We start from the raw sequence: 13,269 nt of genomic DNA, 5'->3' as shown, positions 1-13,269 counted from the left end.
ACAATGTAAGTCAGTGTATTACTTGAAGAGATACATTCTCTTTCCATACAGCATTAGAACCAACCTCAGAAAAGATGGCAGCTACGGTCTCTACATTTGGCCAAAGTGAAGATGTGGGTAAGTCTGGCTGTACATGCATATAGCTGGCATGCTACTTGTATGTCATTACATATTCATAAACATACTCAACTTTAGAGACACTAAACTACAGCACTACTATACAAATCGCATTTCACAGTTTGAATGAAACGATACAACAACAAACTATTTTTTCCTCGTGGCTGCAAAAACCGATAAAGTTTCAACAGAAGACTCCAATATGGAGAGTAAAACGCCTATTCAGGGATGCCCTAACACAAGTAGCAATCTTTAAAAGACCACCTCAGCTTTACCAAAAAATTCCTTTGAAAATTGTGAATGGCATTGAATTATGTCAAAATACATCAAGCCGCACCCCTCCTCAGTACTAAAAATGATACATGTTCCCTTCAACTCCGTTCAACTGAATGCTTTGAAATGTTTTGCAATTTAACTTCAAATCAGTAAAATCTATAATCTGAGGCACATGGCATACTGACTGCACACCAGATTCTGGTGATGTATCCACTAGATGACGATTCTGTTTCACCCAGAGACATTTGAACCTTAGCCTTAAAAGGATGGATATAGCTTTAGTTGAGATGGGGATCCAGGTTTTCACTTTTTTCGAGATAATCACAAGCCACTTATATGAAATATTAAAGAGCATATAATTATGAGAGGAATTAAAAGTTAATTTGACAAAAATCAGTTATCAAATGGCTTAGATATCAACAACAGAAACAAATGAAGCAAAGCGAAGTGGTCCTAATGAAAGGTGGGTCCCACTTTTATTAGGACCACTCTCTTTTTGTAAAGTATCTCAGCCATTTCAGAATCAATTTTCATCAAACAAAAATCCTCTTAGAATTGTATGCTCTTTAACATCACATATAAGTGGTATGTATTGTATCTCACAAACAGTTAAAACCTGTATCTCCATCTCACCCAAAACTACACCATCCCTTTAAAAGAGATTCCCTACCTATCCTTTCTAAATGGATACCAGAAAATGACAAAGGAACAGTGTACAGCTTGTCATGCTCTGAAATCTGACCTGGGGCCCGTTTCATAAAACTTGTCATCAGTGACAAGTTGTCATAGATGTGACAAGCTACTGAAATCCTTGCATCTGATTGGCTGAGAGCAAATTTGTCATAGAAATGTGGCAATTGTCACTGATGACAAGTTTTATGAAACGGGCCCCTGGAGTAACATCATTTTTCTGTCATTCACACATTCATCGCAGTTAAAACTCATGCAAACTGACTACTTTTTCATGCACAGACTACGCCCAGGCAGACCGAAGATTAAGGCCTCGACATGCACGCTATTCAACAACGGAACAGAGCATTGAACATTTTTTTTTGAGAGGTGCCACTCCGGCATAGTGCATACTGTAAATGTGGAAATTTTTGCAGTGTGAAAACTGCACGACCAGAAACTAGCACGAAAACAAAAACGTATGAATATTTTTGCACATCGCATGTTCCACTAATAACAGAAACATCTTGATTCCGCAAATTTAAAAACATGTTAAATTCATCGCACCCAACCCAGCGGGAAAATATCCACTTTTACAGTAGCATTGTATGGACTGGCTTACATGCAACACAATCTCCAAATTGAAACAGATCACAGCAAATTTCATGAAACAGACTTACAAACAAAATAAGGTCAGGCAAACGATACGCTATGGCACATTTTACATAAAGATTTCCTAAAAGATGTTACCAACTCTCTAAATTTGAATGTGGGGGGGGTGGGGGGAGTATGTGTACTTTTTTTTTTCTTTTGTGTGTTGTGTGGAATATATATCTATGTGTGTTTGGCAGTGTGTGTATGCTCATCACTGCATATTATTATGGTTAGGATGGGGGAAGAGGGAGGGGGAGGATGGGGGGGAGGGAGGGGAGGGGAGGGGAGAAGGGAGGGGGAGATACTCTGTAGATCCACACACAATATCTCTCTGGAAACCCATGGATTGCAGGGCTCAGTAAACAAAATATGCCATCATAATATAATGGCAGCTACTAGCGTGGAAGGTAGGGTAGACAGTTTCCATATACGCCCAAAAAATGGAATATTCCTCAATTGGTCAACCACTAACCCATGGACGCACAATTACTACGAATGTCTCAGTTCTTGATCAGTGGCTATGGATCGTAAGTCAAATTATATTTTTGATGTGAGTCCACATTTGCTGTGGTACAAGTGGTCAACATCTGCAGGAGTTTTAATTGTCCAGTGTTTGGAAGCAGTATGGGCAGTTAACGTTCATACGGGTGTAGGGAGTCTCTGCCTGTAGGGGTATGGTTGGTGGGGTGGTTGGGTACTAGTGGTCCATCTGCCTGTGGTATAACTGTTTTCATGTTTCTTGTGAAAAAATTTTGGCCTCTCAGTCCCCTGTCAAGTGGTATAAAAAGGAGCTATCAACCAACTTTATAGAGTGTGTCACCATTCTATCTGCTTTAGGTATGCAGAAGTGACCACCCTAAAAGAATTTGACTATTGTGAAATGAAGTATGGTATGTGTGCTTGGGATGAGGGTGTGGTGGGGGAAGGGTGTGGTTGGTGAAGGGTGTGGTTGGTGGAGGGTGTGGTTGGTGAAGGGTGTGGTGGGGGAAGGGTGTGGTTGGTGGAGGGCAGGTCTGGTTGGTGGAGGCAAGGTGGGGGTGGAATGGTTCATACGTACCACGTGACGCCTGGGGGTCATAGAGATGAGCTCCCCGTGGTAGAGCCTCGTAACCCCTTGCTGCTGCCTCCTGCCTGCTCTGATGCTGGAACCTGATGGCGGCTGCTGTGTCGTTCTCGTAGCTGGCTAGACTCTTGGCCCTTTGAGCCTCCTGGGAAACCGCAGTGCCTGCACATGATTGGATGACCACACCCACCACTCATATCTCTTATCAATTCATTTCTTCACTTGTCTTCAAGTTTGCCCATCTCATTCAACTTTCTGAGAGGTGAGTCCTTACATTTATCATAGCATACGACAAAGGAGTAACACCGAATTCACAAGGAGCTACTGGAAGAAATTAAATTGTACACCATAACTACTCTGCTTCACCAAAATATTCACACTTGAAAAGTGAACGAACTCTCCAGATTAATTCCATACTCCTTGTGATTGATCAGCTTGGTCTGGAAGACAAAAATATCTCATAACTTTGCATGATGAATTCATTTTGAACAAACAAACTGAGCCACACAATGGATAGGTACCAAGAGCCAAGGCAATGCCTACTTGCACTGAAGAGAATGCATGTGTTTATCAGCGACAGCGACTGAAAAATATGTTGCCCATAATAGGATGGAGATGGCAGTGACATGTGTAAGAGGGCTTAAAAAGCATGCGGATAGGAACAAATAGAGGAGGGGTCCATTTCATAAAGTCATCACATAAAAGTCTTTGCATACATCTCAGAATGGCCAAAGTTCCTCCTATGTAGCTATATGAGACTTCCAAATCCACTTCATGAAGTCTCTCAGAAGTGTCTTATGAGCGATAAGTGTCTTACCAGTGAACAGTCTCTTCTAAGATTTTCACGAAACGGACCCCCTGAGTGATTATCCCGTCACATTCCAAGAGGATGGAATCTACAGAATGGGTACTCCCCCTCACCTTTCATTATGGATCCCTCTCTCTCGTGGTGCGCTGCAGACATGGGCGTGCCCCGCGAGATGGATCCAGGCTGGGATTGGAGGTGCTGCTCACGCTCTCGCTCTCGCTCTCCTCCTCCACCTCCTCCCCCGCGTCTCAGGACCGGAGTGCCCTGCGTGATGGAGCCGACGCCCCCGCTGGCCGACTCCTGGTGCCTCGGAGAAGTAGCCTGGGAAGGATAACCCTTCACCAGACCACCATAGCTGGACACTGCGGGCTTGTGCTCATACCTGGAGGGTGGGGAGGGGGGGGGGGGGGAAGGAGACAGACATATTGTGTTTTTTTTCCCACCTGATGTTACTTTCCATTTTACTTTGTTTCACATTAACAAGACAATCCCAACAATCTATTGAAAACTAAAAATAGTAAATAATGGATTACACTTTCTCTCACAAGACATACTTCTACCACAGGATACTTCTTAAATCATCATAATACACAGCTAGGTGGCAAGTTGTCAATGTTTTCATGACCAAATCAAAGGCAAAAACATTTTGAATGAGAGGGTCGTCCTTTCGGTAGACAGCTCATTACACCAGAGATCTACACCAGACATGTTTCTTCACAATGCTACAAAAAAGTAGTAGATATGTAAACATTGTCTAACTGTATTGGAAAATTCAGGTTTCTTTCCTTTCCCCACTCTGAGACAAGACTACCAGAAAAACTTACTTTGATGGTGATGAGGACACTGCAAAGTTGACGGGCGTGCCCTGGGTAATTGAGCCTGCTCCTGTCACCATGGCAACCTGACTAAGCACAGAGGCCTTCTCAGCTTTCAGTGGCTTGCCCGCCGGGCTGTTGATGAGCGGCGGCGGAGGGCCAGGGGGAATACCAGCCTTGTGCTGGAGGGCCCTGTGTTGGAGGGGGTTACGGCCGGCCTGAGAAGTGCCCGGGTGGGGTTGGGCATGACGGTCCGGGGCTGGGACCAGGGCGTAGGGCGAGTTGGAGCGGGGCGGGTAGGGTTGCCGCGGTGACGTTGCAGCTGCTCCTGGTGAATGTATATGGTGACGGTCGCGCTCCCTATCCCTCTCTCGCTCACGCTCACGTTCCCGCTCCCTCTCCCTCTCCTGCTGTTGCCTGTGCAGGAAGTCCTTGGCGAAGTCCTTGGCGAAGTCCTTGCCATGCCGGTAAGCAGCGTGAAGATGCCCGTGTCCGTGTCCATGGTAACGGAGCATCTCCGCATGGCTGCTGCCAATCTCCGGCATCTCCCTCTCCATCTGCTGATGCTGCGAGGTGTGAGAGATGTGAGGGGAGAGGTATGGTGAGGCAGTGGCAGGCCGCTGCTGTCCCTGCCGCGAGGTGCTGTCACTGGAGTCAGCATGCAACCCCTTCTGCAACGCATCGTAGGACTTGATCTCCATTGGTGAAGGCTTGGCATCCCCGGATCCACCCTGACTGGACGGGGGCATTGCAGCTGGACTTACATCATTACCTGCATTAGGACACATAAGAGAAACTCAGCATGCAGGCATAATCTGACCATCACCAACATGTATGTTTGTAACTCAACTGTACCATTGATACTCCATCAATTCATTTCTTAAAGCCATTTATCCACACACTGGGCTTCCTCTTACTACAATTTGTGATCGTGCATTACAAAACGAACAAAAATTTGCATGCCCTGATTTAACGTGATGACTCGAAATAGGTGATAGCCTAGTTAACTTTCTTTTTCTTTTTTCTTCTTAAAGAGTGTGACTTTTCTTCTACACAGTTCTTAAGTTTGGGATCATGAAAATGTATTTTTTAGGTTTTTCTAGGACACATTTATGTAGGATAGTGTGATTTGGTAAATCTTGCAGGGCCTGATTAATTTCTTTAAAACCCTCTAAACACTACTCACTTTCAACTCTGTTAACTTTTCAAAGGGTAGTGCTAGTGTATTCAAAATTGGTATCAGTCATAAGAGAATGTGCTCATAGAGTGTGCTAAGTTTCAGCTTCAATTGATGATCCCTTCATTGTGGTTTTTACAGAGTTTTACATCCCGCTTTTTGTCCCATTCATTGCACAGAGCACAGCACGATAAGATTAAGCACTTGAACAGACTCTATTAATCAACTTCACACCTTGTTTCTCAGCAAATGCTTTTCCAGAATGTATATTTTCTTTTCCTCATTTACAAAGGGTTAAGAAAAAAAGCTGTTTGTATTGAGTTATACATTTGACATCACTTTAAAGCTTAGAGTCTGTTCTTTCAAAATGTGCTCTTTACCAAAAATCCATGTTTGGTGACTTTTTAGTGGTTTTGTGATAATCAATGGTGTGGCATTAGTCTAAAGTTGATGGAATGGGCAAATCAACCTATTTGGTCATCACCTATCTAATTATGCACATGAATGAGACAAACTTGTAAGTTGCATCACTTAAAATTCTCATCTTGCTAGGTAGATACATGGCCATTCAACCGAACACACCAACTGTAAAACCAGTAACATTTGTAGCATGGAACTTTGCGAATTGGAGCCAACGGCCTTTTTCGGGGCATGAAGCTTTTGCAAATTGGCGACTGGCATTCAACGCATTGTATGTACATGAAAACTTTTGCGTGCATTCAATTTTAGTGAATCTTGGCTGCTCTTGAAAACTGTGAAAATTACGCGCATGCAAAACATTCTGGTTTGACAGTGCAACTGCACTCACCTAAATGCTTATCAATGGCAGAATCAATCAGGTCTCTAATGTTGTTAACTCCTCTTGACGAGTCTCGTCCGAGGTACTCCGCAATCACTCTCCGGATGGTCCGGCTCCCATGACCCTCCTCATCTTCATCTGGTGGATCTATCTTGGATGAGGAGTCTGCCATCTTATTGTTCATTTGCAGCTCTGCGGCATGAAAGAATGTCTTGTCATCACTCGACGTCACCTTATCCCCCGTGCCGAACTTCGAGACCACCTCGCTTCCGGGCCCCTTGCTCTGCTGCAGACGTGGCCCCGGGCCCGGAGGGAACGAGATGTCGTCCTGCGTTGTGCTCTCGTCGGCACTGCAGGTGGCGCTCGAGTCGTCGTCCTCGATGACGTGGGTTTCTGGCTCCTGCTTGTATCCCTGAGGTGGTGCTAACACGCGCGATGGCAGCAACGAGGAGGATGGGGCAGCCGTCAGGGCCGGATTCGCACCCTCTGCTGCACCAAATAGCGACGTTGACGATGCTGCCGAGGCTCCTGCCACTGCGCTGACGCCAGACGACGTCGAAGGCTCATTGGCCTCACTTTTAACCTCCATTTTGTCAATGCTCAGCGAGTCTGGCTCTGTTTTAATTTCAGGCTTCTCCACCTTCACCTTGTCTCTCAATGACTGATCCATATCACCTGTTCCACCGATCGATGTTGAGACGGAAACTGGTGTTATAACCGACGCTAAAGTCGACGTCGAGGTCCCAGCAGAGCTGGATGCTGCCGCAGAGGCAGCATTTGAGGTCGCTGGGTCTGAGCATGAACTGGAGGGATTCTTAAATTCATCTATTTCCATCTTTTCCGTTTTTACTTTGACCTTCTTTGAATGGGTCTCATCATTTTCGCTGGCACTAGCAGTGTCCGAACTCTCCTCGTTATCGTCATCACTCGATGGATTGAAGTCATCCTCTGACCCAGCCGTGACAGTCGAGGCCATACTTTCCGTTGTCGACACACGGTGCTCTCGATCTCCCTGAGGGGACACAACAGAGATGGATGAAGATTTTCAATGCTGAAAAATCCCACACAGAGTACATACACCGTATATGAGTAGCAATCATGGAAGACACAGCTTCAGTTCTTCATGAAGCGAATGACAGGTTGGTAATCAAGTGACTACAAATCATTAAATAATCTGTGCTCTCCCAGAAATGTTTAAAAAAGAAAGGTAACACTATAATGAAACTTGGAGACACCTGGGGATTTTTTTTTTCTTTTTTTGAACTGCGGGGACTTACTTCCTTCTTGACCTTGTGGTGCTCCTCCAAGAGATGTTCCAGGTGAAAGCGCCTCTTGTAGTTGAAGTAGAAATTCTTGCATTGAGCCTCCGTTTTGGTGCCCACCATCTTGGCGATGGCCGGCCAGTCGCGGCCATGATGCAGCAAACCTGAGTGAGGTAGATGAATAGAAAAAGATGCAGGCCAACTCCTTATCACCACAAAACTTGATCCTGGCTTAAAGGGAAATCACAATCCATGCTCAAAATGCTTTCAACAGTTGAAGTCAAAGCAAAAAAAGCAGGTTATTTCATTACACAGAGGCATGAAAGAAAAAAATACGGGAAAAAAACAAAAACAGATTGTGACCTGCATCCCTGCACCACATGGACATGTGTAACTCTACACAACTTTTCCTTGTTTGATTGACTCTGCTATTTCGTCTAAGTCAATTTGAGAGATGGAGGGGAGTTTCCCTTTTAAAAAGACTTTGCTTGATCATTTGCTGCTCTGGTTTTATTGTTTTTGATAGTTTTTGTTCAATAATCGAGGCATTATATGCTGGAAAATTAAAGATTGAGATCAGGCTGTTTCAGTCTTCTACCAAGACTACTGTAATCTTTACTCAGTGGCAGTTAAGCACTCATTTATGGGGTCTCTTTTGTTGATTTCTCTTCTCGATCTTTGTTCACTGACAATGAAAGGGTCATACACTGAAAAAAAAGAAACAAAAAGGAACAAAGGAACAAAAGGAACAAAATGTTTAAAAAAAAGAAAAAAGATGTCTACTAGATACATCACAAACATATACCTGAAACAACTTAGATATTATGTAATGATTCCACCCTACTAACCAGTCTTTGCTCTGTCCATTTCTTCCTCAGTCCATCTGGATGTTTCCGGACCTGTTAGGGCTGAAAGATCATGCAAAAGTCGAGGTCAAAGAGTTACAATCTCTTATCCCACACGTACAATCATTCTTTAGTACACAGAACATAATCTCTGCGCATAATCCAGAACAAAGGCACTCTGTAATATTCTAGATATATTTAGCAAAAGTTTACTGATAAGAGCAATCAAGACTGAAATTTAGAATGACATAGCTGAATGGGATATGCATCAAATCGATCAATTTCATTAGAAATTGATATCTTAATACATGTAGCCACAGGTACATGGTTTGTCAAAAGAGATTATACCACAAGAGGGCGTAGTCCAGTAGGGGAGGCGGTTGCGCAAGAGAGCTACAATTTCGCGTTGTGGGAGCTGCCACTGCTCTGATCCTGTACATTTATTGAACAGTAGATGGCAGTATACTGTTAAATGCGCTTGACTTGAATATTGGACGCAGTCAGCCTTACGCAGTTTTATAGATACGTCACAATGCTCAAGTAATCATAATGTCTAAACATAATGTTGCTGATGTTGTTTGATGTTATGACATAAGTGGATATGTACACGAAACAGACGTCTTAATGCTTCAACTACTTTCTAGTCTACACTCAAGTTCCCATTGTTTATTTTGAGAATAGCAAAAAGGTCTGGGCTCCACGAAATGGTTCAAATGATATGATATCAGTGTAGAAACTGATATCTAAACAATCAACCACATTGCGTTTCTGAGAAATAAAATGTGTTATGAAGAATAGAAAATCACTCCAGATATGAAATGAGAAGATATGACTTGAACGTAGGCTGAATTACATATGCCTGGATGTGAGGGTGCGCTCCCTCTTCAATTTTGGACGCGTCATTTGTACGCACGCGTATGGCGACTACTTACTCCATACATAAAATCTCTTTGGGTCTGTCAGAGGTTACGCTATATGCAGACTAACATCAATGAGCCAGCAAGATCAATTTTCAAATATGTAATGACACATGGTGTTGTCCGGCGAGCAGCATCATTTTCTAGAACAATCTTCTGTGACTCTTCAATGTTCTCTCTTTCAAGGGGGTTCAGGCGTACCTGGTTCGGTGTCTTCGGGAGGGGGCGGAGGTAACGGTGGCTCGGGTTCGGAGCCCTCCGAGCCAAGTCTCCGGGCGATGCGGTTGAAGCACGCCGCGCAGCACTTTGTAACCTCCACCGCCACGCCCAGCTCCTCCGACAGGGACCGCCGCTGCTCGTCCGAGATGTCAAACCACTTGTTTGGGAGCGGTTTTAAGCGCCGTACTCGCTTCCTTGGCGTCTTACAGGTCAGGACCGGACATCGACTGGTAGGAGAATGGTAGAAGATAAGCATTCGCAAAGATGAATTAATGCCGTTGCCCTTTTGGTTCAAGATATCCTGCATACTCTCGTTAAAACATTCTGTAACTGGATAGTGCTGTAATTCTACAGTTTAAAGGGATCGTATACTATAGTTTTGGTTGAGAGCTAATTTCAGGTTTCTAACATTTTTTGGTGAGATAATGAGAAACCTCTTATAAAATATGAAAGAGCATGTAATTCTATGAGGAATTCAACGTTTATTTGACGAAAATTGGTTTTGAAATGGCTGAGATATCCAAAAGAGCTATTCTACTAAAGTGTGGGACCCACACTTTATTACGATCGCTTTGTTTTACTTTGTTTTTGGATGTTTCAGTCATTCCAAACCCGATTTTCATCAAATAAACTTTGAATTCCTCTTAAAATGGTATGCTCTGTACTATATCATAAGTGTTTTCTTGGTATCTTGCAAAAAGTTATAAGCCCGATTCTCATCTCCACCAATACTGTACCATCCCTTTAATCTACTCATCCCACCAAAGCTGGAAGACATTCAAGCTACCACATCAAACTGGCTAGGCTGAATGATCCTAGCATCAACCCTCCTGAACAAAACTACGGTTGCTGGAATATTTCAGTACTGAATACCATGTGACAAACATCAGTCTGAATTACACTTGTCCAACAGAAGCGAGGCAATTCATCATGCAGTCAGAATATGCAATATCACATATAAACGTCTCGCAATGAATACCACCATTTGACATAAGTAACCATTCTGTAGCTTCCTCCAGACTTTTGACGACATTGTGAATCCAATACAGCTGAAAAACCAGCTACAGCCACAACACCATTGATGCCAGATATGGCCAAACTTCTCACATCACTCTGTGCATAAAACATTGCAATCGGCCTGTAGTCGATTGTTGTGCCAAGACGATGACGATCTCACCTTCTCCTGATGGAGCGAAATCTACACCGGCTGCAGACCCTCATGTCCGGTTTGAGGTCCGTCTCATTCATGCCGAACAGATCGCAGTTTGTCCGGTTGACCGGCCGGCTCAGGCTGTAGGTGTCCAGCGGGTCTTTGCACAGGGAGCAGTTGTTTGGAGATGCTGTCATTCACAGAAGGGCACAAGTCAGACAGTATATGGGTGACAGGGAATATAAAAAATATGTATATTATGGAACCTTTGAACTCGTGACACAAACTGGTTCAAATAATCCTTTTGAGACGTGCATTAGGAATATGAAACAGAATTATTTGCATTTCCAATTCTATGGAAATCTAACTTCAAGGTAGATTGTTGATTTCATGTCAACTGCTGACTTCAACACATGTTGAGAGCTCACTCTTGCTGAAACAGAAACGGTGAAAGCTGGGAACATACTAACAATACATGAATATTGTACTTTTGCAGGCATATTCCAGCACAGAAAATGAGTAACAAAGAATGTTAACCGTCATTCTACATACCTGTCTAAATGCCTATGTGGGGGAATACTGTCCTATGATTTGATGACGTGACAAGTGGCCTGCATATTTTCACAGCCGTCTTCCAGTATGCGTACATGAAACGGCACTAATATAATTTGGTATATCCATGTGGATATCTCAACTTCTGGACAACCATATTACACCAAAATCCCAGGAAATACTGAACAGCTTATTTCGACACACTCACGTAAATTTGAACCCAATCAGTTGCCTCACAGAATTGATATCAATGATGATTGCATGTCATCACTCAAAACAACTCACTGTCACAGTTCGCGAGCTTTGCGCCATACGCTGCTTGCACAATCTGAAATCAGAAAAAAAAAATCTAAATCAGAAATTGTTACTCATTGTCCTCAACATGTTCAACTCTTTGCTTTTGTGAAACAGCTTTAAACTCCATTCTAAAACTAGAAAAGTACTCTGAGAGCGCAGACCTCCACCAAGCAGCTACTTTCCACTGATGACCTTGCTCTTCCACAGAGATCAGTGATTTCCACCCAATGAAAAATCGCCTGATTTCCCGATATAGAAGCCTTTGTTACGTTATACACCCTCAGCTAAATGGCGCGCCTTGCCCTAGCATAAACTAGAGCACCCACTTTAGTGCGCATATGAAAATCTCAAACATGCGCAGCTTGAACTTCCAAGTTCACTGACCCTACCTGCCAAAATGTCGAAAATCCTTCATAGAATCCATAAAAATTTCTGGATCACTACCAAAATCTAATCATATGTTCCTTATGTCATTCTCAACCTTTCCTGCAAGTTTCATCCAAATCCGTGCACAATATTTTGAGTTATTTTGCACAAGGCCAATCAAACCAACAAACCAATGGTAATGAAAACATAACCTCCTCCCTTGGCAGAGGTAATTACTGATGGTCGATGATAACAGAGAGTCAAGCTCCTGCTCAAATTACAGACGTGTGGGTGCAGTGTCGTATGTGTATGTGTGTACACGAGTGCGTGTATTGTCCAGCAGTTCAACCTCGCAGCAGCAATTCAAGCAGTAAGCAGAGGAAACATGTAGCGTGTCACATTGATGCATGCAATGTACATCACGCAGCCTGCAGTGCACAGTCTGGGTTTCGCATGTGGTCAGTGAGATGGGTGTATTAAAAGCATCAGAAAATAATAATAGCAACTAACAGCAAAATGAATACCATGCACATCAATTCCAAGTGTCACTAGGGTAACGTCATGAGAAGTCTTCATTTCTCCTCCAAACTGTTCCTCTTTATCATCACGAACATCATCCAGTTGTCTCAGCCCACTCCTGTTCATGTAACTACAAGCATGCAATCGGCACTCTCGCCGCAGCAACGGCACCAGCAGCAGCGTTTAGGTTGTTTAGCATCTGCTTCAAGGGTCAAGCTCATCTAAATATCCGTTATCACTGTTTGACTTCGAGGATCATGACTCAGTATCACTGTCTCCTTCCATCTCTTTGTTGGTTTCCACCTCGAAACTCAGATCAAGAACGTTGTCTTCCATTGCCCTTCAAGCAACAGTTTGGGATCTGGCACGGAGCGCGCCTGCTGGTCTTTGAAGCGCGCGGCTGGCTGGCAGAGAGCACAGGCCACTTGTTACGTCATCAAAATCAGGCCGACATTCTTGGCAAAGTAGATCACTCCACAACTCACATTTGCAATGAATCTTATTCATAATTTCTAGCTCAGGATCAATCAGTAACCAAAAAATGGGGGATATTTGCATAAATTTTGAAATTTACTGTGTTATAATACCAAATTTGACAAGATGAAAATCATTGAGATTCCAGTTTAAGACGTACAAAAAAAAAGAGAAAAACTCACATTCTGATCCAGCAGCAGCACTTCCATTCTGCGAACTTCCGCCATCTTTATCCTCGCCGCCCCCTTTGTCACCAGACCGACTGGGTATGACACAAAATAAGGACAAGT

The 13,269-nt window shown here is 43.5% G+C and overlaps 1 protein-coding gene across 1 annotated transcript in view; it reads right to left on the bottom strand.

The window, feature by feature from the left end:
* Positions 1-13,269, bottom strand: part of LOC139735773 (uncharacterized) — a 95,004-nt gene that overhangs the window by 10,635 nt on the left and 71,100 nt on the right. Inside the window, exons 15-23 of the mRNA XM_071646524.1 lie at positions 13,162-13,241; positions 10,799-10,961; positions 9,604-9,848; positions 8,489-8,548; positions 7,656-7,804; positions 6,388-7,390; positions 4,412-5,174; positions 3,701-3,969; positions 2,774-2,941 (exon numbers count right to left, since the gene is read on the bottom strand). Of these exons, the coding sequence (XP_071502625.1) occupies positions 2,774-2,941; positions 3,701-3,969; positions 4,412-5,174; positions 6,388-7,390; positions 7,656-7,804; positions 8,489-8,548; positions 9,604-9,848; positions 10,799-10,961; positions 13,162-13,241 (2,900 nt within the window). The remainder of the gene's footprint in view (positions 1-2,773; positions 2,942-3,700; positions 3,970-4,411; positions 5,175-6,387; positions 7,391-7,655; positions 7,805-8,488; positions 8,549-9,603; positions 9,849-10,798; positions 10,962-13,161; positions 13,242-13,269) is intronic.

This window comes from Diadema antillarum, unplaced genomic scaffold (assembly GCF_040938485.1).
Source record: "Diadema antillarum isolate AM-2024a unplaced genomic scaffold, OU_Dant_1.0 seq00000597_RagTag, whole genome shotgun sequence".
Classification (NCBI taxonomy): domain Eukaryota; kingdom Metazoa; phylum Echinodermata; class Echinoidea; order Diadematoida; family Diadematidae; genus Diadema; species Diadema antillarum.
Note: the sequence above shows the minus strand (reverse complement) of the source record. Positions and strands in the feature narration are given on the sequence as shown.